The sequence below is a fragment of the Podarcis raffonei genome, chromosome 2 (genome assembly GCF_027172205.1).
Source record: "Podarcis raffonei isolate rPodRaf1 chromosome 2, rPodRaf1.pri, whole genome shotgun sequence".
Classification (NCBI taxonomy): Eukaryota; Metazoa; Chordata; class Lepidosauria; order Squamata; family Lacertidae; genus Podarcis; species Podarcis raffonei.
In genome coordinates, this window is record NC_070603.1 from 92,594,403 (window position 1) to 92,616,640 (window position 22,238).

At 42.7% G+C, this 22,238-nt stretch overlaps 1 protein-coding gene across 8 annotated transcripts in view; it reads right to left on the reverse strand.

Annotated features, from left to right (window-relative positions):
* Positions 1–22,238, reverse strand: part of ITPR1 (inositol 1,4,5-trisphosphate receptor type 1) — a 213,411-nt gene that overhangs the window by 185,106 nt on the left and 6,067 nt on the right. For all 8 annotated transcript variants that reach the window (XM_053378134.1, XM_053378132.1, XM_053378129.1 and 5 more), the window contains one exon: positions 4,500–4,607. In XM_053378134.1, coding sequence (XP_053234109.1) covers positions 4,500–4,591 — 92 coding nt within the window. In that variant the 5' untranslated portion in view covers positions 4,592–4,607. The remainder of the gene's footprint in view (positions 1–4,499; positions 4,608–22,238) is intronic.

The following is a 22,238-nucleotide window of genomic DNA, read 5'->3' on the forward strand; positions in this document are numbered from 1 at the left end:
CCCTGCTAACATGGAAGACAGAAAGTCCCCAGAGAGGGAGTATTTCAGACATACTTTGATGCAGAGAAACAGGAAAGGAAAAGAAACCACTATTATTGTACACCACAGTGCTCAAATCCATTCTCATCATCTATTGATAAACCTCTGACATTCAGAAGAACCAAGTACTGTAAAGAAAGTCTATTGTCTATCCAAGTGTTCCACTAGCCAAGGCAGGGATACTTCATGAAGACATTCTAATGGCAGCTTTCAGGGTCTCAAAGTAATAGAGTTCAGCTGCAGATTTAGGAAGGCAGAAGATGAGGCGCCATCTTGGCCTTCTTCCCCTTCTAAATTTTTATTTTCCCAGCATGCTCTTCCAGTCTCAATATTTTATTTTCTGTAGGAATGTGCAGCAAGAAAGACCATAACAGAGATAAGATTCCAATAAGATTCCTTGGTTCGTGAGAAGAGTTAATGGCAAAAAAATTACAATGTATGCAGTGGTTTTATATATATATTTATATATGCAATTGTTTATATATCCTGTGAATAATTCCAAGTATACACACTTAGGAGCACACTGTAAGCCACTTAAAGTGAAAATAACTCCACCAGGGAGGCATTCAACAACAATCTGTGTAGTCCATAGGAACGTTAGTTTCATTGGCCATGTTTGCAGCAGCAAGCCAAACCATGACCTAGCACAAATGAATAAACATGCTGGTTTTTAGGGAGGAGATCCCAGCCACTTTGCTCTTCCTTGTAGCTCAACGCAGCATGCCACGCTTGAGCTTTCTCTTCCTTAATCATGACTTATACCCGTGGTTTGTTCTTTGCTAATGATTGTGGTGAAGGAAGGGGGCACTCAATCACAATTTGATGACATGTTAAGCCAAATTTTGCCTTCGCTGCTGAGCTACACTGAGTTAACGGACTGGGAGGAGCCAAGCATGTTGGCTCTTTCTGCACCTGGTCAGCTCACCACTATGTGTAAACTAGGTACAGTGGTACCTCAGGTTAAGAACTTCGTTCTGGAGGTCTGTTCTTAACCTGAAACTGTTCTTAACCTGAGGTACCGCTTTAGATAATGGGGCCTCCCGCTGCTACCGTGCTGCCACCATGCGATTTCTGTTCTCATCCTGAAGCAAAGTTCTTAACCTGAGGTATTATTTCTGGGTTAGCGGAGTCTGTAACCTGAAGTGTCTGTAACCTGAAGCATCTGTAACCTGAGGTACCACTGTAATGCCCTGAAGATATGTTGATACTGTTAGTTATTTTTAAAAACGTCTTCTTAATGGATTCGGCGGTCCAGTCAGTCACACATCATAGAAATTCTGCTTAGGACTTGTAGTTATGACTTGAGCCCTTGACAAATGAAAAACAACCTTCCACCCCAGGGCTTTCATATGAGGGAAATAAATGTTATATGGCTCCCTCACAACTCTTCACCCCCCTTCTCTCTAAACTAAAGTTCAAAAAGGAAGGAAAGTATCCTGCTCTCAGCCTTAGTATTGCTTTAACAGGACTAACATACGCTCTGAGACTATGAATAAGGACATACTCGACCTTTATCCGCAATAGGGGATAAGGAGGTTAAAAACACCCAATGCAATAGGGAACATTGCTTCTGTAACTTTAAAGCAAGAGGGAATATCAGCTAGACAGCTATTCACTGCTACAGCGCAATGACGTGAAAAGGTGAATCTGCTGAAATTCTCTGTTGCATCTGCCCTCCCACCTCCCCAGAAGTATCAAAGGATGGGGAAAGACTTGCTCAGGAAAGGGTAGGAGGAACTGAGTATCAAAGCAAGAAGCCACCCTAATTTTATGAAGTTCAAAAAAAGTCTTGCAAAAAGCATCCAGACAGCTAATTCTAGCAGCTGAAAGATTCACCTTGTTCCAAAAATAGATCACAGGCAAGGGAGCCTTATTCCAGGCAAACAGATAATCAAAACAAAGATTACACAGCTTGCTTAGTGTTCAAAAGGCAATTAGGTATATTACAAACTAGGAACCAAAGCCATTGGAGCACTGTATTTAGAAAAGCAGAAGCAAGGCTGTGATTAAGCTTCAAGTCATCATCTCACAGGAATATTAAGCAGGATTCAGCTTCAGAGAAATATTTACTTGAACAAAATATCATTACTGTGTTTAGCTATATTCAGTTCCCATTGTTCTTGAGCTCTTAACATGTAAACCCTTGCACGGTTGCTCCGAAAGGGTGTTCTGGTGGTTAATGGCCAGCTCGACTGTTTGCTGCCCAAGGCAGAACAACAAATATCGTATCCAAGGCTGAGCAAGTTATTTTGTCACCTGAGGTGGTGTCTAGCTCTGGGAGCAGTGTTAGAAACTCGGATCTATAAGCCAGGCACTAAATGGCTCCTTAAACCAAGGTTGAAGTCACCAAAACAGAACGTCTAGTTGCCACTTTGGGGGGTGTCTATAAAGTCTTATTTTTTCGAATGACTGTCAGACTGTGATTGATTCTCAGTTAAACATCCAACTAGTTCAGATGAAACCTTGAGCTAGGAATAGAACTTTGAGAATTTAAAGAAAAACAATAAGTTTACCCAGGGAGAGACCACATATCTATTGGCCTATTCAGACCTCTTTTTCTTAATGGTGACTGCTCCTACTCAGGCTGCACAGAAAAGGCATTTTGGTTCCAGAAATTCATTCTGATTGTGCAGATAAAATATAACTGATAGAATTCTACCGGTGGTGTGGGGGGGTATTAGTGTGTTAAAACAGTCCAGGTCCAACGCTTCCCAGATGGTAGATATGTCAGGCGCCAGGCCTCTTCACTTGGTCGAAAGCCAGGTATATACTCTGACTGTATTGGACATCTGCTTCTAGAACTTCACACTGGGATCCTCAAAACACACAAATTAATTCTGCCGAGGAGGAGGAGAGAAGCCCAGGCCAGAAAGCTTAAACTTATGTCATTACATAGGAAAAAAGAAAAGAAAATACACCAAAACACTTCTTCCACATATGAATTAATTATACAGGTTGGTAGGAGTGGGGAGAGAATCATATTTAACAATGCACAACCTTTTTCATCAACTTTCCTCAGAGGACTCAACATTTAGTGCAGGGGAGGGGAACTTAAGGCCTGCAGGCCAAATGTGGCCCTCTAGACCTCTCTAAGTGGCCCTTGAGACTATCTCTCCATGTCCTCTTTGAGTGCTTCTGCCCAGATAGAATTAGCAGGATGTGCTAATATGTCTTCAAAACATAGCTTTATTCTTATTTATTTAATCATGATCCACCTTTCATCAAAAATTGGAGTCCAGGGCAGCAGACAAGGAGTTTTAAAATTACAAAAACGCAACAAGAAAAAGGGGAATAAAACCATTCAACAGATATAGGCATTGTTCTAGAATGCATGGGAAAATTAAAAGGTTTTCACCTGCTGCTGAAAAGAATACACTGTTGGTGCCAGGTTTAATTCCCTCAAGAGGGCCTTCCACAGGTAGGATGCCACCACAGAGAAGGCCCTCCCTTTTGAACATGTGTGAGACAGTTCCAGTTAGCACACGGGCAGGTTGATATGGCACTCCTTCAGACATTTGGCATCCCAGCAGGGCCAATGCTATCATTAGGCTAATTAGGCTGCCCCTAGGGCACACAACTCAAGAGGAGCACAGTTCTGGTCTCTGAGGAGCATAATTTTACACATATTAGTTTATGTTATCTCTTATAAATTTCTGAGAATATTTTACTTTCATTTTATATATCAGCACCATGAATTAGACTTAGTAGCAAGTGGGGGGTCAAGGGAGTTCCTTTAGAACTGATGTAACACGGATCAATTTGGGAAACCTGCCAGTATCCTAGCAGCCAAATTCTGTACTAGTGGAAGCTCTGGAACTGTTTAAGGGCAGCCACACATATAAACACCTTGCAGTAATTCAGCCAGGAGGTTGTAAAATAGAAGAAGTTCCATCATTAGTATTTGCCCTGTCAAGGGTCTCATCATCGTGCTCGGCACACTATCTCTTCATACAACCTTCCACATTAGGCTAGAGAATAGTTTCAGGTTCCCTACTGTCGTTCAATTTGCTATCATGCCAATAAGCTCCATTCTGGTCCCTCATCTCACTGTTTCCTCAATTTTCTCGGTAATAAAGCATGCCCCCTAAGAAGCAGAAGGCAATGACATAGTGTTATTCTCTCTTTGGATTCCGCTGCCAGTTCCTCATCTAGATAGTAAACCACAGAGCTCCGGGCTTCAATATTCTGCCCTGAGCAACAAAATGAAGATGAAGAAGCTGCTGCAGTTGTTTTTTTTAAAAATCTACGTTAAGTGAAATGTTTAGATTCTGCTGAAGCAGATTCACTCACCTGGGAAACTTCTTATCCCAGGATTTATAGCTGCAGGGAAGGAAAGAGACACCCAGCGCTGTTAAACACATGGCGATGACAGCGTTGGCTTCTAGACAACCATGCCTATTTTTCCTCCACTGCCAGCTCATTAAACACACCCTGCAGCACCTGAAAAATGGCTCACTTACCCCAACGTGCTGATAAATCCATTTGTTGATCCCTCTGCGTACAAAGAACATATGTCTCCAATATGCAGGAAACTTGACATTTTGTCGGACATCTCTGGCTTGTTGGCCCTAAGGGAGAGAAAACAAACTCATCGTTATTTATTAGACATTTGCTCAATTATACTCTAAGGGCAGGCAATTAAAGTCAATGGAAGTTTTGCCACATATTTATTGTAACTATATATATTATTTTTATTATTATTGCATTCCCCGGAATACAAGTATCAAATATCTAAGCCTTACTGGCTGAAATTAATGAATGTGACTAAGTTAGGTCCATTACAGTTTATCTACTCTGCATAAAATTTAGCTGAGTGCCACCTCTACAGATTAAACGATCACTATACCGCTTGCAACAAACTCAGTAACTCATGATCAAAACTAGACATTTAAACTTATTCATAATATATGCAATGCCCAGGTTTGAATTATAGCCTGCAGTTCAGGTACCTAAAACCTACTGTTGCTAGGGATTATCCAGAAGGAGCTGAGTCGAATGACATTTGTGGCTTTTTGTCCTCTCCTTTGTGAGTTAGGGAAGAGGCATAGCTTAAGTAGTGGAATAGAAAGTCCCTGATTCAATCCCTGCCATTTCCAGTTAAAATAATCAGGTAGCAGTGATGGGAAAGGCCTCTGCAAGTAACTAGCCCAGATAAACCAATGGTTTGACTCGATATAATAGCTCAATATGGTAAAAGGTAAAGGTACCTCTGCCTGTACGGGCCAGTCTTGACAGACTCTAGGGTTGTGCGCTCAATATGAGCTTTACCATATTCTTCTAGAAATGTTGCTGGGCATCATCTTCTCCTACGATAAATACTAATGCAAGGGAATCATCAGCTTATCACTGATGCTCAAAAACCCATGCAATATGAGAAGAATGCTGGGTTGACTGGACATCAGTTTCGAAATATTGGCCAGCACCGCATTATTATTATTGTTCTCTGGTTTCATGCAATGCAGCAGCTGAACTGACAGACCCTCCAGTTCATTGCTTTCTCAAGAGTAGGTGAAAACAGCTCTCCGGCAAGTGTTAAACTCAGTGCCTCAATGAAGAAAATCAAACCAAAATCTAGTTGTCCACAGACAATTCAACAGGTTGTGAAGTATATTATTTATGAATTGTGAGACTGCTAAGCGTAACTGTATAACAAGCATAAAGGACATAGTGCAGGGTCAATGTATGAAGAGTATGCCCACATTGGCAGGTCCAGTCATGCAGAGCTTTCTCAGCCAATCAGTAGCCTCACAAAAGGGTACTTGTCTGGAAATAACCCATTCAGTCTTCTCCATTCATGTGGTTGCACTATTCATACACACAACTGCATAGCACGGGATTGTGCAACTAGGAAGGAGCCCCCATGATATGGGGAACACTTGTAAAAGTTTGCCCCGATTCCTCTCTCAGCAAGAAGTGCACACAAGGACAAACAAAAAACCGATGGAGATAGATAAATTATTAAACACAGCATTAGAGTTGTTTGGAAGCTAATATAGTAGTATCCAATATTTTTATTGTAATGTAAACACAGCCTCTGATCTGCAAATACCAACTGGGGTTTTTTATTTTTGTTCTTTAAAAAAAGGTTTATACCTTACTCCTACAGAGGAAATCATCAAGTATACAGACACTTGGGAGTATAAAAACTGAAGCGAAAGAATGGCAATTGTTTCTGAACTAAACCGCTCTGTGTGCTGTGTTTCATTAACAGTCACTTGGCTCTGCTTATTCATTTTTCACCCGCTGACCCTGCAGAGACCTGTGACTAATTAAAAATTTCAGGAACAAGCCAGCATGTTGTAGCTCTTAAGTGTGACCAAGTGCTCCACCACCAGTTCCCAACACCCACCCCTAATGACACAGCTCAAGTAGACATGCAAGCACTGAGATTATTTCTCTTTTGGTGGAGAAATGGCTTCAATAGCAAGAAATGTGGCACTTATTGCAAAACACAGCCCTGACATCATAAGGGGGAGAACTGTTCCCATTTCATTGAACATTAACTTGTTTACAGTGAAAGGTACAGATCAAGCATATTAAAGCCAACTGTGAGATCAGCCAAGGACAGCACTTGCAGTTCACACAAACACACCTGAAAGAGAGAGATTTCAAGCTGTTTAAGCTCATTTGGGCTAGTTTGGGTTTCTTCTCTTTCGTCCTGAGGGCCTTTTTAGTGTAACAAACTTGAAAGAGTTTACAAGCAATTTGAATCTAACCTGTGATCTCTCAGAAGCCATGCTGAGAAGGGGGTGGGGGGAGTCTACAACTCTGAACAACCCCAGCCAGCAAAGGCCAGTGTTTGGGATTATGGGAATTCTATTCCAAAATTTGGAGAACACCAGCTTAGGGAGGACTGCTGTAAACCATCAGTGCTGACTACTTTGACTGGCTAAGGACGTAATTTTACAAATTCTAATAGTACCGTATTGGCCTGAATATAAGCCTCACTTCTTTTTCCCAAATTCCAACTATGAAAAGTTAAAGTGCAACTTAAATTCGTGGGTGGCGCTGTGGTCTAAACCACTGAGCCTCTTGGGCTTGTCGATCATAAGGTCGGCAGTTCGAATCCCCATGATGGAGTGAGCTCCCGTTGCTCGGTCCCAGCTCCTGCCAACCTAGCAGTTCGAAAGCACACCAAAAAAAAAGTGCAAGTAGATAAATAGGTACCGCTTCAGCAGGAAGGTAAACGGCATTTCCGTGCGCTGCTCTGGTTTTCAGAAGCAGCTTAGTCATGCTGGCCACATGACCCGGAAAAGCTGTCTGCAGACAAATGCCAGCTCCCTCGGCCTGTAAAGTGAGATGAGCGCCGCAACCCCGGAGTCGTCTGTGACTGGACTTAACTGTAACTGTCAGGGGTCCTTTACCTTTACCTTTTTACAAAAATTGGCTTTTACAATATCATTGCTGAAACTGACATACAGTAAAACGGAACTGCAGAATTTTAAGGGAGTGGCTTATATTCAGGTTTTTTTTTCTTTCCCCCCCTTGAATTTTAAAGGTGCTGCTTATATTTGGGTGTGGCTTATATTTGGGCCAATATGGTAAAAGAAAGAGTTTTAAATATTAGAGGCATCCAATATCCACTGAATGGTCAGCTTTTTGAAACTAGATTTTAAGATCTCTCATGCAGCCTGATTAGAGAAATTTTGGTGTGTTAGTTCATCTTGCCTGCAACAAATTTAGTGGGAGTGCAGGCTCTATAAATTCTTCCAAGCTGCCACAGGCAATGACAGTCAAATGGCCTAAACATCCTTTGAAAGAAGCAATTGAAGTCGTTCTGAGCTCAGAAGAATGTTCTTAACAACATTTTATACCAGGTGTTCTCACTCACTCCCTACAAATAGGCTTTAGTGATTTTATAGGCATCGTTGTGGAATAAAACACATCAGAAAGCACTTTTACCCTAGAGAAAGTTAAGCCACTTACAATTACTGTCCCAGATTGTTCCTACCTGTTTGAATGTCCAACCAAAGTGTGTGTGTGTGTGCGCGTGCGTGTAATAGAAGATATGTTATTAACCTAAATCCCAACAAACAAACACCAGTACTAAACTCTCCTGCATCCTTAGCAAGCATTCTAGCATACAGAATCCTGTTGCTTTTAGTTGTTCCAGCAATTGCACCATCCTCTTCACTTCCAACTTTCAGGGGAAAGGAGTATTGTTTATGTAACAAAAATGGAACCACCCACCTACAACAGGAGGTCTCAGCAGCCTTGGAGAAGCTCAACATTTGCAGACATACAACAAATCTTGGGGGGGGGGATCATAAGGGGAAAGCCCAGAAACAGCACAATGAGGCTGGAGCATGCAAGGAATGCCAGCCAACTGTTGGAAAGGAAAACCAGAAGGGGGTAATAGAATAAGGTATCCTGGGAGGAGGATGTGGCTGACTTGAACACTAAACAGGATGACTCCATAATACACTTGGTCATAATTGTCACCAATAACTGTTTTCAAAATATTACATCAATATTACAGCACCAAATCTTTAAAAGCAATCCAAATACATAGTAAGTACCCCATAGGTTCAGAGGATCCTTTACTCCTGAAATGTCAATTCAAGGTTATCATTCCTAAGAACTGCCTTCTAGATTCAGCCAAGTCTGTCAAGCCGCAAATTCCTCGTCAGACAACAGCCAGAGAGATGCTGTTTGGAGATCGCAAACAGGGAACGATAGCAATAGCCTTCTCTGGCTGTCCCCACCATCTGTTTTTCAGGGATATGTCTGTAGCTATCGTTATTTTTGTCCTAGCTTTCCTCCCAGGAGTTTGAGGTGGTATACATAAATCTTCACTTTCCCACTGCATTCTCATAATCGCACTGTGAAGCAGGCTAGGCTGAAAGAAAGTGACTGTCACAAGGTCACCTAGCGAGCGTCATGGCTGATTTGAACCCTGGTCTCCCAGGTCCCAGTCCAACACACTCTCTGCAGCACCACACTGGCTCTGTTAGGATTGCCCTCTTAGGATTTGAAAATGATCTCCAATTGTAGATCATTAGGTAGTATCCTTCTATCAGGCAAGGAACCTATCGTATATTCCCGATTTTTAAATAACAATGAGATTCCTTTAGAAAACAAAGATAACTACTTTGGAATAGAGTAGAAATAACTTGTATGCATATTCAAGGCAGTTTGTACTCAGTTTTCAAGGGCTGCAACAAAGCTAGTTATAGCCACCACGGAATTCAGCTCCTTAGTCAGAAAAACAGGAATGCTGTCAGTAGTACAGAACTCAATACTAATTTAGATTGCAGGACAATGTCAGTAGCATGGAGCTGGATCCAAAATCTAGCAGATATCATTATGCCACTCCATAGCTATACAGCGGTACCTTGGTTTTCGAACGTAAACCATTCCGGAAAACTGTTCGAGTTCTGAAACGTTCGAAAACCGAAAACTCAATAGCCGACAGCTAGGCCTCAGCATCTTGCACTCAGAAGAAGCTGCGTGGCATGTTCAACTTCCAAGGCATGTTCGAAAACTGAAGCATTCACTTCCAGGTTTATGGTGTTTGAAAACCGAAATGTTCATCAATGGAGATGTTCGAAAACCGAGCTACCACTGTATCTGTATCTACCGTATTTTTCGCCCTATAGGACGCACCGTCCCATAAGGCGCACCTAGTTTTTTGGGGGGAAATAAAGGGGAAAAAATTATTTCCCCCCCAGGCGCGGGGCTGGGGCAGGGGAGGCCTGAGCTTCCCCCGACCCCAGCCCCCAAACAGGCAGCTCTCTGCAAGCCGTGGGAGCCCAGCGCTGGCTCCTGCTGCTTGCTGAGAGGTCCGCGAAGCCTGGACGCGCTGATCTCAGTGCGCGCAGGCTTCGGCATGCTGGCAACTCTCCGCAAGCAGCGGGAGCGCTCCCGCTGCTTGCGGAGAGGTCTGCGAAGCCTGGGCGCGCTGATCTCAGCGCGCGCAGGCTTCGGCATGCTGGCAACTCTCCGCAAGCAGCGGGAGCAATCCCGCTGCTTGCGGAGAGGTCCGCGAAGCCTGGAGAGCGAGAGGGGTCGGTGCCCACAGACCCCTCTTGCTCTCCAGGCTTCAGTGAAAGCCTGCGTTCGCCCCATAGGACGCACACACATTTCCCCTTCATTTTTGGAGGGGAAAAAGTGCGTCCTATAGGGCGAACAATACGGTATATATTCAAGTCACAATGCCGACTCAGACTGGCGTAACTCACCAGGTTACTTTTCCCTCAAGCTCTGCTACTAAATAGTATTTTAACAGGGGACAACATCAAGGGTCATATGCATGCGGCAATTATGACCCCATATTTAGGGTTGGGCTATCATGCCCTTCTTCAAGTATAACAGGAAGGTAGGGAAGGGTTCCCATACATTAAGCCTACTACAAACCATGGTGGCAATTTTAGACAGGGTCAAAATAGAGCTCAGAATGAATCATAAAAGCATCACTACAAGAATGAAGGAGTGATCAAAGAGCTCACAAAAGTACTCAGTCAGGGAAATGCTTCACAACACACAAACTGTAGTAATTAAGCACTTGACATAAATATTCCTCCCTATCACCATTATCAGTTTCTGAGCCACTGTTATCAGGGCATTCCTTAACAATACAAACATAAGGCAGTTGCCCTAGAGCCATTGCCATCATTCCTTGTTTTATACAATATTCTAACTTCAGCCACCCCCAGCAGATACTTGCTTGATTCTAGCCAATAGGGCTGCAAATTATAATTGGTCATTAACCTACTAAATCTTCAGTTACGTGACCAGAATTATGCTTCTTTAGCATATGTTCTACATCAGTGGTCCCCAAGATTCCCCCCCCCCCGGACCACCTGAAAACTGCCAAGTGTCTTGGCCAACCATTTAACGATTTTTCTTGCCTTTTGTAGCAGTTGTGCTGGATGGTCTTTAATTGTGTTTTTACAGACCTTCCATAGGCCACCTGCCGCAGACCACTTGCTGACCACGAGTGGTCCATGAACTGCAGTTTAAGAACCCCTGCACTACACAGGGTATGGCGGGTATAGCACCGTGAGGGGTAAACTACAGTCCCCCCCCAAAAAAATAGGGTCGAGGAACTAATGTGATTTCACATGTATGGTGTGGATGTGATCTTATTCATTGAGGTGGTGAAGCAGTGGTCTGGGGCTGGATTACTTTGGACTGCAGGTAGATGCTCACACAATGAAAAACATTGTCAGAACTTCCCCCACCCCATAAAATGTATACACCACTTGATTGTAAAAAAACACACAAAAACCTTAAAGAAGTTTACAAAAGATAAAACAGTAAAATCAAGAAAAAACCACACCACTATTTTAAAACATACAAAAGTTTAAATGCTAAAACAGATTGAAATTACCTCAACATTCTAAACATCTGGGTAGGCTTATCTAAACGCAAAGGTTTTCAGCAGGAACCAAGAACACAGGACACTAGGTTTCCACAAGAAGGGTACCAACCGAGATTTTTCAATTTGACTCTCTCTATCTCACATATAATTTTTCTTTGGGAAGGGCTTTTTATTTTATGCATGCATCCAACCTGCAGCCTGACTGACACGCACATCACTGTCAGACTCAACATCTTTTTATACTTTGGGGGAACAAGACTGATGCAACTTTCAATCTCTTCCGTTTCATTAAAAGTAAAATGCTTATTCAAAATTATACCTGGTGGCTAAGAAAATGACAGTGTAGTCTTTTAAAAGCCACAAGTTGGTGAGGAAGCATGACTGCCAAAAGTGTTTAATAATATTAAAGAGGAAGGTAGATAAGGACACACCAAAAATAAAATATAAACAGGTACAAGGCAGTTGGTGCAATTCATCTCCATGTTCATATATTTTATCTAATCTATCTATCTATCTACACACACACACACACACACACACACACACACACACATCTCATACACAAAGCAAGAATGAGTACACTGATCTTTGTAGCCAAATACAAGCCTTTTAACATGTCTGCGCTCTCTCTCTCTCTGAGGTTTAAATCTGAATCCAATCCACCATTGCACACATTTTTGATATGCAAAGTGATTTATGCCAAAATTACTATTGAGTGGTGTAAAACTAAGTCATACTGTGGGTAAGTTAAGTTCATTATTTCAGAGGGTCTACTCAGACTTACGTTTTATACTACCCACTGTACAGTTAAAAAAGCACACTTTCCATATATATCAACCTATGTTTTTAGTCCAACCTTCTTTATTTTTCAGTATGTGTTACCCCACCCACCCCTCTTCTAATGCCTTCTACCTTCCCCCAAAGCACCTCATTTCGGATGCAGCTGTGGCCCTTCTTCAGACTTCAGGTTCCTGGAATAAAAATCTGGGAACAGTTCCTTGCTGTTTTGGATCCCTGCAGGAAGTCTGCCTGCTGCTCTTCCCCACAGCAGCAGCAGCAGCAGCAGCAACAGCTGTCCTCTCTTCGCAGAGGCTGGAGGTGATCTTAATGCAAGCAAAACTAGCCTCTTGTCTCTTACAGCTGCTTGTGCAAATATCCCGTCTCCGCAAGAAAGTATCGGGATGGCTGTATGAAACGGATGTGCAGCAATCACCTGAACAAGCGCATGCTTTATATGAAGAGTGCCATGGGCGGGCCAAGAGATCTAGTTTTAGAGAGGGGAACAATTCCCATTAGGATAAAAAAATAATTACGAAGCTCTAGTTTCGGCCCACATAATGCTAGCTTTCCACTTCGCCCTGAGGCAGAATGTAACACAAAACACAAGTCAGTTAAAATGACATTCTCCAACATTTCAGCAACTTGCACTTGACCCTAAATAAATTTAACCGGGGGGGGGGAGTTAACTCAAAAATGGGTTTATTTCTGATTATGTTTGCTAAGCTCCTGATGTCCATTCCCAATAGGTTGTATTCAGTGAAAGCATCCATTTAGACCAGGGGTCAGCAAACTTTTTCAGCAGGGGGCCAGTCCACTGTCCCTCAGACCTTGTGGGGGGGGCCAGAAAAAAAAGAAGAAAAAAATGAACGAAGAAGAAAATGAACGAATTCCTATGCCCAACAAATAACCCAGAGATGCATTTTCAATAAAAGCACAGATTCTACTCATATAAAAACACGCTGATTCCCAGACCGTCCGCGGGCCGGATTTAGAAGGCGATTGGGCCGGATCCGGCCCTTGGGCCTTCGTTTGCCTACCCATGAATTAGAGCAAAGACTTCTGCCCGAACAACAGAACTCCCTCTACTTGCCCCTCATCTGATCTAGGGGGCCTGAGGAGGAAACCACAGAACAGATTTGTGGGGAAATGTGGGAGTGACAGGGAGAGGAAGTTCCACAGCAGAGGTGGAAGTCCTTGCACCAATGGGACAACTTCAATGAATTATACTCCATTTAATCTTTACTGTATTAACAATAACCAAAGGATCTAACAGGTTATTTTAGGTCACAGAAGACAAATTCCAAATGAGCTCTTGAAGCCAACTCTAAAGGCACAGAGCCCAAGAAAAGTAGCCAAGTGTCTGATTCCACTAAGCCCTGCCTGTCCAACCTAGATTTGAATTGTCAAATTCTTGGCTGAATTCCAGAGTTGCATTAAAACGATGGACAGTTTATAAGCCTGCAATGTACATACTCTTTGGCCATACTTGGATGAAATGCACCGTGCATATAAAATGCCATAATGAGAATGTTGTGATACAGGACAGAGTAAATTCCACATGGTTTTTTTGTTTTGTTTTTTGTAATCTACTTAAGAGAATTTCTTACAATTTTTTAATAAGTATAATAATAATAATAATAATAATAATAATAATAATGATGAAGTATTGCACCAGATGCCTTCCATGCCATGACTTAAAATGGTGAAGTAATTCTACTATTCACCATACCTAGATATAGGTTTTTTTAAAAGTTTCCATTCTGCTTGACAGTTCTGAATGCAGACTCACATAATACCTTCACTCAGGAAAAGATAAAATGAGGTTCTTGCTAATCTTTATATTAAGTCATATGTATGGTTCTATAAAAGGCATCTTCAAAGGGAGACAGCTTTTAACCTTGTTCACTAAGGCTGCTTCAAAGCTTACAGCAGAGATTCATGCATTTCTCTGCACAAATATACAGTGCAAGGGGCTGCGGCTTTTAGGAAATTCTGTGTACCACATCGCATTCTTGTTTGAGCCACATTACAACATCAGTGAATGTTAAACTTTAAGGCACGTAACAGTCCTTAATCTACAGTTAAAGTTTGTCAATCCACATCATTTCTTAATATATCTTCCACAATACCCTTGATATGCACACATACCGACAACTTGGTCCTCAACATGATCAGTTAGAGGTAGGTTGTTGTTTTGGTTTTTTTGCTTGCAGATACATACAGTTACGGTTAAAAGCCTTTGTGAGAGATATCTTCCCTGAAAGCACCACAAATTAGCTTTCAAAGTTACTGTATTTACAATTCAAAATGCTAATATGAACCAACATGTATATTTGGTTTTAAAAGATAAACAACAATCTTCTAGTTCCAGCCATCCAGCAACACATTCTAGACAAAAAGGGGTCTCATGACTCAACATAATGCATTGGGAAAGGGCTGGTATGCATTTCTTTGCCCCTTCCTCACTTTCACACCACATGGCTTTAAATGGTGTGGCTTTTGTCTCTGTGGGACAGGGGTGGAGAACCCAGTGCCTTGCATATGTCGTTGCATTACAATTCCCATCATTCCTGATCACTAGCTATGATGGTTGGGTCTGATCTGCAGGGCACCAGGCTCCCAACCGGTGCTACAGAATTTGATACTTAAAACATAAAATATATAAACCTATTCATTGCTTGCCTTCTGTCCAGATGCAATTATTACAATTCTGACTGGGTCAGGGGAAGTAATAATTTTTAAAAGAATTAACAGCAGGTTTGTCTTGCCAGATCCTCAAGACCAGCATTCTCCTGACATTGGCCAATCAAATGCCTCCATGGCGGCCATCTCTGCTTCCTCACCCTCAAAGCATCTGGTACTAAGGGATACACTGCATTTGAATGTCAACATTACATACAACTAGCATGGCTGATAGTTATTAACTGGTCTTTTCCTATCTCAAAGCTATCTGAGCTAGTAAGCTACCATCTTGTGGAAGCGAGGACCCTAAGTTAATAGGGTCCTGTGTGAATAAATTACCAGTCCTAAACCTACAGCTAATTTCATGGGGTGACCCTGAGTTTTCTGAGGTCTTGTCAATGGGAATAAGGAGAAAGGCATTCTCTGTTGCAGCTCTAAAATGGACCCAACGTTTTTTTATTTGTTTCACCTGTTGAAGACAGGGCATTGTATTTAAGGGATATAAGGATGGACTTTATTGTTATTATTATTATTTTATTGATTGAATTTATATAACACCCTACCCCCGGAAGTCTCAGGGCGGTTTACAGAACAAAATCAAAATATAAAACCACAATGTATATAATCAAAATAAAAACAACCCAATAACACTCCACAAAAAACAACCACATTTTAAAAGAAACAGCCTCTCTCTCTTTTTTTTTTTTACACTTATTGATACACAAGTGTTAACTCTCCTGAACCAAGTGAAGTCCTGAGAAGTTGACTAGAAGTTCTATGTAATACCTCCCCACAGACTCATTTTCTCAGGGGACGGCCCTTAAATAAGAAAAGACCTTAGTTATAGGAGGAAGGAGTTAGTGCTAAAATGCTTCAAAGTCTGTTTGTGGGCAGCACTGATAATGAAGGCACAATCTCTAGCAGGTAGGTGAGGCAGGACTCCATTCAGCACTCTATGCAGTACATACAAAACTTTTCTCCCAACAGTTTAAGCCCATTTAAAAAGCAGTAGCTGCCCCTTCAAGTGTGAAGCGACTGCACAATCTGTCACACAGCAATTTTTCTTGACTTCTTCCTAACTAACCAGAACGACACAAAGGTTTCACAAGCCACAGTTGTGAGAGGTAGAGCGTGGCACTTGCTAGTGGAGAAGCAAGCCCTTCTTCAACCCAGTTTTGTACAGACCAGTCTCCTTTGAACCAGGCAGTATCGGATACAGGGCTGAGTTCTCCCGATCTGAAATGAGATTTCTAATGTTGATAGAGCACCCTTCATTGATCATGCAAGGATATTGTGTAACGGCATTTTGCAATGAGGCTCAGCTCTTTGCAAAGTGTAACAGGTTTTCAAGAAGCCAGAAGAGGAACATGCTTATTTTGCCTCTGGGAAGCATGAAAAAAGAAACCCCAGCCGCATTAGTTACTAGCCATAGTTGGCTACCAAGGCCAGGCACAATTGGAGGATCCCTTATGACGCCTCAGACCCAAGTTTCACAGTACAACTTACTGGGAGAGGCCTAGCTGAGCATCAAAAGAGTTTTTAAAGACTTTGGGCTCAAGTCCACATAGCACTTGATAGGATAGATTACAGTAGTGTACATTGAGGAATATGATCTGAATGCATGCAAATGCTAATACAGGATCCCAAATGTTAGGTGCCTTCCCTTGCAATATATTCCACATTAAGGGAGACAGACCCCTAACTTTCGTAAGATACACTTGTCCATGCCTTGATTGATACTTCACCCAGGCAAAGGAAGCAGTCATATCGCACAGATGGCTTTCAGGAAAAAGAGAACACTTCTGTAATTTCGTGTGTGTCCCTCTCAACTCCAAATAACAGGGATCTGCCCTGCAGTGAACAAAAGAGAACTGCTATTACAATTCAGGAGGCCCAAACAGAGCCTTTTTTTGCAATCCAATATGAGCAGATTCAGCTTACACAGTGCAATCTGGGATTAAAAAAAATGCAACACTGCTTTATCTGCTATAAATGGCTTGCTTTTCAGCTCATGTTATTGTGTGCTAGCAATTCTAATCTGGCATATAAAAACATTCCACTTAAACACCAATTTTATAACATTAAACCTGCACTGATGCAACAGCAATCCTATTTTTATGCAATAACCCATGATCTTCAATTCATAAGGTTCTCTGCCTTTCATGAGCTATTTGTTGGCAGGGATGAGAGCCATCACTCTTGCCGTACATTACCTGCAAACAGTGCTTTTTTCTTAAGAAAAAAATGTTTAGGGGTACTCTCATTTTCCTACTCATATTGAAATATTGCCCCTCAATGAGACCAAACTTAGATTCACAAAATGTTTAGGGGTATGCATACCCCTGCATCCCCCCCAGAAAGAAACACTGCCTGCAAAAGTAACTTGCACAACATGTTGGCTTGTAGGCTCACTGAAGTCATGCATGCAAGCACGCTTAGGTAAATAACCTCAATGCAACTGCAACACATCCTCAGGGTGCTTAAGCCTAGCAGTCCCAGCATGCAGCAGCACAAATTCTTAAAACAGCTTAATTACAATAAACTTCAGGCTTACAAGTGTAAAACCAATTACAAAAACATATCTACACACAATGAAATTTCATCAAAACATTTAAAACAGCCATAATTAAGAGGTCTAATAAAACAAGTCTATTAAAACAACATAAGAAAGCAGATAAAACAGCAATTAGATCACAAGGTTAAGATCAGGAGAATGCTTGTTTAAACAGGTATGTCTTCATGAGCCAGCTGACTGCCAAATGGAAGATTTATAGGGATATACCAGCTGAAAGTTTGTGCCAATATCCCTGCCAATAATTTTACTCATTCAAATGTATGCCAGCACCAGAGAGATTCCATGGACAGGATCTAACCAGCTAGATTGGCTTTTCTCCCCAGCACCTTTTAGCAAATCAGAAAGAAAGGACACATTTTAGAACCCAGCACAAATGTTCACAAACTGATAGATTTTACTTCCCTTCATCCCTTGATTCACTCAGTGAACCAGATGTGTCCAAATCTAAAGCTACCAGAAAGCAAAGCAAACGAAGAGTCCTAGAATCTCAAATCATTTTCAGCTGCCTGCCCCTCAGAGATATACAAAGGGCGTCGTCCCACTGCTCCCAACCAGGATACTCACTCTTCTCCCGCTAGGCCAAACTCAGTCTCAAGGCATAGAAGCTATGCAGTCCTCTGTCTTTGGGTCCTAACCTCATACAAACAGAAATCTTAATACAATCTCTTTCACTGAAAACATAAGTACCCATCTTCAGATAGGGTATCTGAAACCTGAGGGACCCCATTCTGACAAGAGTTTTTCATCTCTTGCATGCGGCAGGTTGCTTGGTTTAGGCCAGAGATAGACAACTAGTGGTACAGGTCCTGGCCCAACCTTGAAGCACACAAAACTGTTGTTGGGCCCCGACGGCACATCTATCTTTTAAACAAGGTGTGGTAAAAATGCAGCCCACAGATTCACACACAAGGAAAAGAAAAAGCTTTTCAAAAACTGAGAAGTAAAGATAACCCAACACCTTTTGTGTGTGTTTTATATGGTGCACCCTACTCATTAGCTCCTTAAGAGAGCCTGCCCAGTTCCAAGAGGGATTTTTGTGTGACATCTTTCTGTGGTGGGAATTTTTGTGTGGCATCTTTTAAAAATGAAGAAGCAAAACCCAAAGCTTGGCTACTGAGCCCCAGTAGACTATCATACATGATGAAGCAAGGGTGCAGACCTGCCTTAGGTGCTCCGAAGTCCTATAATTTAAGTCATTTAAACAAACATTTAAGTTATAAAACAAAGATTACTTTTAAAAAATTGGTGAGCTGCTTTGCGTAGCCTCACTACTAGAACTAACACTGGTTTTGCTCCCCACACATTGAATCTTTTCCCCTCAGTCCAACTTTTTCTGTAGTTAACAAGTTTTTTTATGACGAGAAGTTCAGCGTACATAACGCCTTGCCACACCAAGTATTTTTAGCATGTGCTCCAGCACTAATTGTCAGTACCTGTGAGTCTCAGCCACAGACACCACCGACTAAGCAGAAAACAGGAGTCAAGATAATGCACATTTTGTAGTCACAGGGACAATTCCTTATTTAGAACTTGCAAGCTTGTCAATACCTGAAGATTAGCTTTCAGAACAGAGAAGCCATGCCTGGAATAATAAGAGAACTGTCATCCAGTATAAACGAAATAGTACTCTTGCTACCAGCAGCTTCCACGATCAACCCAATCATTCAGAGATGTGCTCCCAAGCATTTTGCCAAGTACTCAGGTGCTGCATGTCAACCTTCGTAGAAACTGGAGCTTTCTGCCCCCTAAAACCAGCATTTATCTTGTGATCCCTTGTAGTGCATTGGTGGGGTGGCTGGATGAACTCTTTAATCATATGCTCTCACACAAGCCTTTTCTCAACTTGGTCCAAGAAAAACGAGCAGACATCTTTCTTACCACTGTGGTAAAAGGTAAAGGGACCCCTGACCATTAGGTCCAGTCATGACTGACTCTGGGGTTGCGGCGCTCATCTCGCTTTATTGGCCGAGGGAGCCGGCGTACAGCTTCCGGGTCATGTGGCCAGCATGACTAAGCCGCTTCTGGCGAACCAGAGCAGCACACAGAAATGCCGTTTACCTTCCTGCTGGAGTGGTACCTATTTATCTACTTGCACTTTGATGTGCTTTTGAACTGCTAGGTTGGCAGGAGCAGGGACCGAGCAACAGGAGCTCACCCCGTTGCAGGGATTCAACCGCGACCTTCTGATTGGCAAGTCCTAGGCTCTGTGGTTTAACCCACAGCGCCACCCACGTCCCTTACCACTGTGGAGTAATCCATTTATTATCATCATCTGGCACCCTACCCATCTTTTCTCAGGGCAGTTAAGGCTCTGAAGGAGGACTATGCTTTCTGTACAGTGGTGATGCCTCAGAGTCCCCTGCACCTTTAACACAGGCAGCAGTCAAAAAATATCGCGTGCAGTCATCCTTTGCATGATGTATTTCTTTTATCTATTTAAACAATCTATGTACCACTTAACTGCAGTCACCCCTGTGTGATTTACAAGGATACAGTACAAAAAGCAAATGGCAGTTGAAACTATAAACCCACACTTCAATTAAAATGCTTGCTGGAATATTTAAAGAGTTTTCAGCAGGCCACAGAAGTTCTGCACGGAGGAAGTTGCAACTTAACTGGAAGTCAGTTCCATAAATTTGAGCCCACAATACTAAATGTGCAGCTCCTGGTGGGATACGAGCCATGCATCTAAGCCACATGGGACCACTAACAGTCATTCACCTGAAGATTTCAGGGATCAGGCTGGGAATATAAGGGACTGGGCAGTCATTGAGTATCCTGGACCCCAATTGTTAAGGGCCATACAAGAACCTTGAGCCTGCCCCAGTAGTGTACAAGTGGCAGCCAGTGCGAAGTTTTGAGCCCCAGTGTTCTGTGCTAGCACTAGTCTGTCCCCATCAAAAATCTAGCCACAGAATTTTGCGCCAGCTGGAGCCTCCAGTCCAGGCACAAGTATACTTCTTATCTATTGGCATAAGAGAAGAGTGATGCTACACAGGGGCTCTCTCTGGTGCAGCTGGCGGAATGCTCAAGGTGGTACCTTACTTTTTCCAAGGCACGCTTTAGCTCATCTTGTGGCACAGCAAATGCGTTCCAGCAAACACACACTGCCGGGAAAGTTAGTTCAGCTATAACTGTCCGTAAAGGGATTCCAGGGAGGGTGGGAAATATACCTCAGACATTCTCAAAGCCTTCCCATGCCCAGCTGCGTTTCACTTTGAAATGGAGACAACATCATCCTTCCCATTCACTGTGATGCTTTAGAAACAAATAAAGGTGGCGGTACCTAGAGGGACGTGGGTGGCGCTGTGGGTTAAACCACAGAGCCTAGGACTTGCCAATCAGAAGGTCGGCGGTTCAATCCCCGCAACGGGGTAAGCTCCCGTTGCTCGGTCCCTGCTCCTGCCAATCTAGCAGTTCGAAAGCACGTCAAAGTGCAAGTAGATAAAAAGGTACCGCTCCAGCGGGAAGGTAAATGGCGTTTCCGTGCACTGCTCTGGTTCGCCAGAAGCGGCTTAGTCATGCTGGCCACATGACCCGGAAGCTGTACACCGGCTGCCTCAGCCAATAAAGCGAGATGAGCGCCGCAACCCCAAAGTCGGTCATGACTGGACCTAATGGTCAGGGGTCCCTTTACCTTTTACCTAGAGTTTAAGCTAGCTGAACGGGCAATTCCAACATGCAAGGGGACTAGTCATGGCATTACTCAGCAGGGAGAGAAAGACACTTTGTATATGCTCAGTAGCAGTGGGAAAATGAGTCAAAAGAGGAGTTCCAAGGCTGAGATCCAGGTCAGATTAAACCCAGCTCACCCACAAACAGAAACAAAAGAAGCCCTTGTCGACGTTGTCGATTTATTGTCTGTGATACTGCACCCTTTGCCAGCTGCAAGGGTTATGAGTGAGGCTAACTGATTCTTCACCATTGATAGTTGTGGGTCAGCCACATGCACTCTCTCCATCTAACGCACCCTAAGGTTTTATCATGGAATGAATACCAGAACAGATTGCTCCAGTTCAGTTTCCCCCCCGAGGTTGCCAAGAAGAATGGCAGGTATACACCAAGTTGTATTCTTCTATGATAGGCTTGGCATTCAAGCAAGCAGAGTAATTAGTTGCCTTGTCCAGCAGCCAAAAAGAATGCCATCTTGGATGTAATTTCTGGTGTGCAGAAGACTTCAGTTTGGCAAAGCTACCCATCTCAAATTAGCTCATCTGACTGTACAGCAACCTCACCAAGACTCTCAATCAGCATTTCTCAGACTGTGCAATAGGATGCCACAAGAGGAGCTGAAACGTGCGTTGAAAAATCAAATCACTTTACTAAAGGCATCCATTACTATATGCCCTCAGAACACGGAAGTCCCATTAAGCATCTATCTCCCCATCGTCCTGAGAGAGTGGGAACATTTGCCTCAAGTTTCCCTGGCACAACCCACACTACAACTGATAGAGGCAGGGCATTCAGGAACATTACCTCTGCCCAGAAACAACAAACCTGTCTCCCAACTCATGAGTGACTGGACAAAGAGGAAGATGGGATGCTAGGAGAAAATATTAAGTGGGCTACCTTGCAGTGGCAAAAAGGGGTGCCTATTCATGGCTTTGGATAACTAATTGAAACAGCTCTATCTATATACAGTTTCAGCTATATGCTATCCAAATCCCAAGCACTTAACTCCTCTCTCTGGTTTATTAACTGTTGCAAATCCAATTGCCGGGCACGAATCTACAATTCTTGCCAATACAAGTGTGCCTTGAAAAAAGAAGTACAGCCTACACTTTCACTCAGAGCAGAGTGGGAGGGCTCCTCACAGAGCTGAAAAAACTGATTACAGAA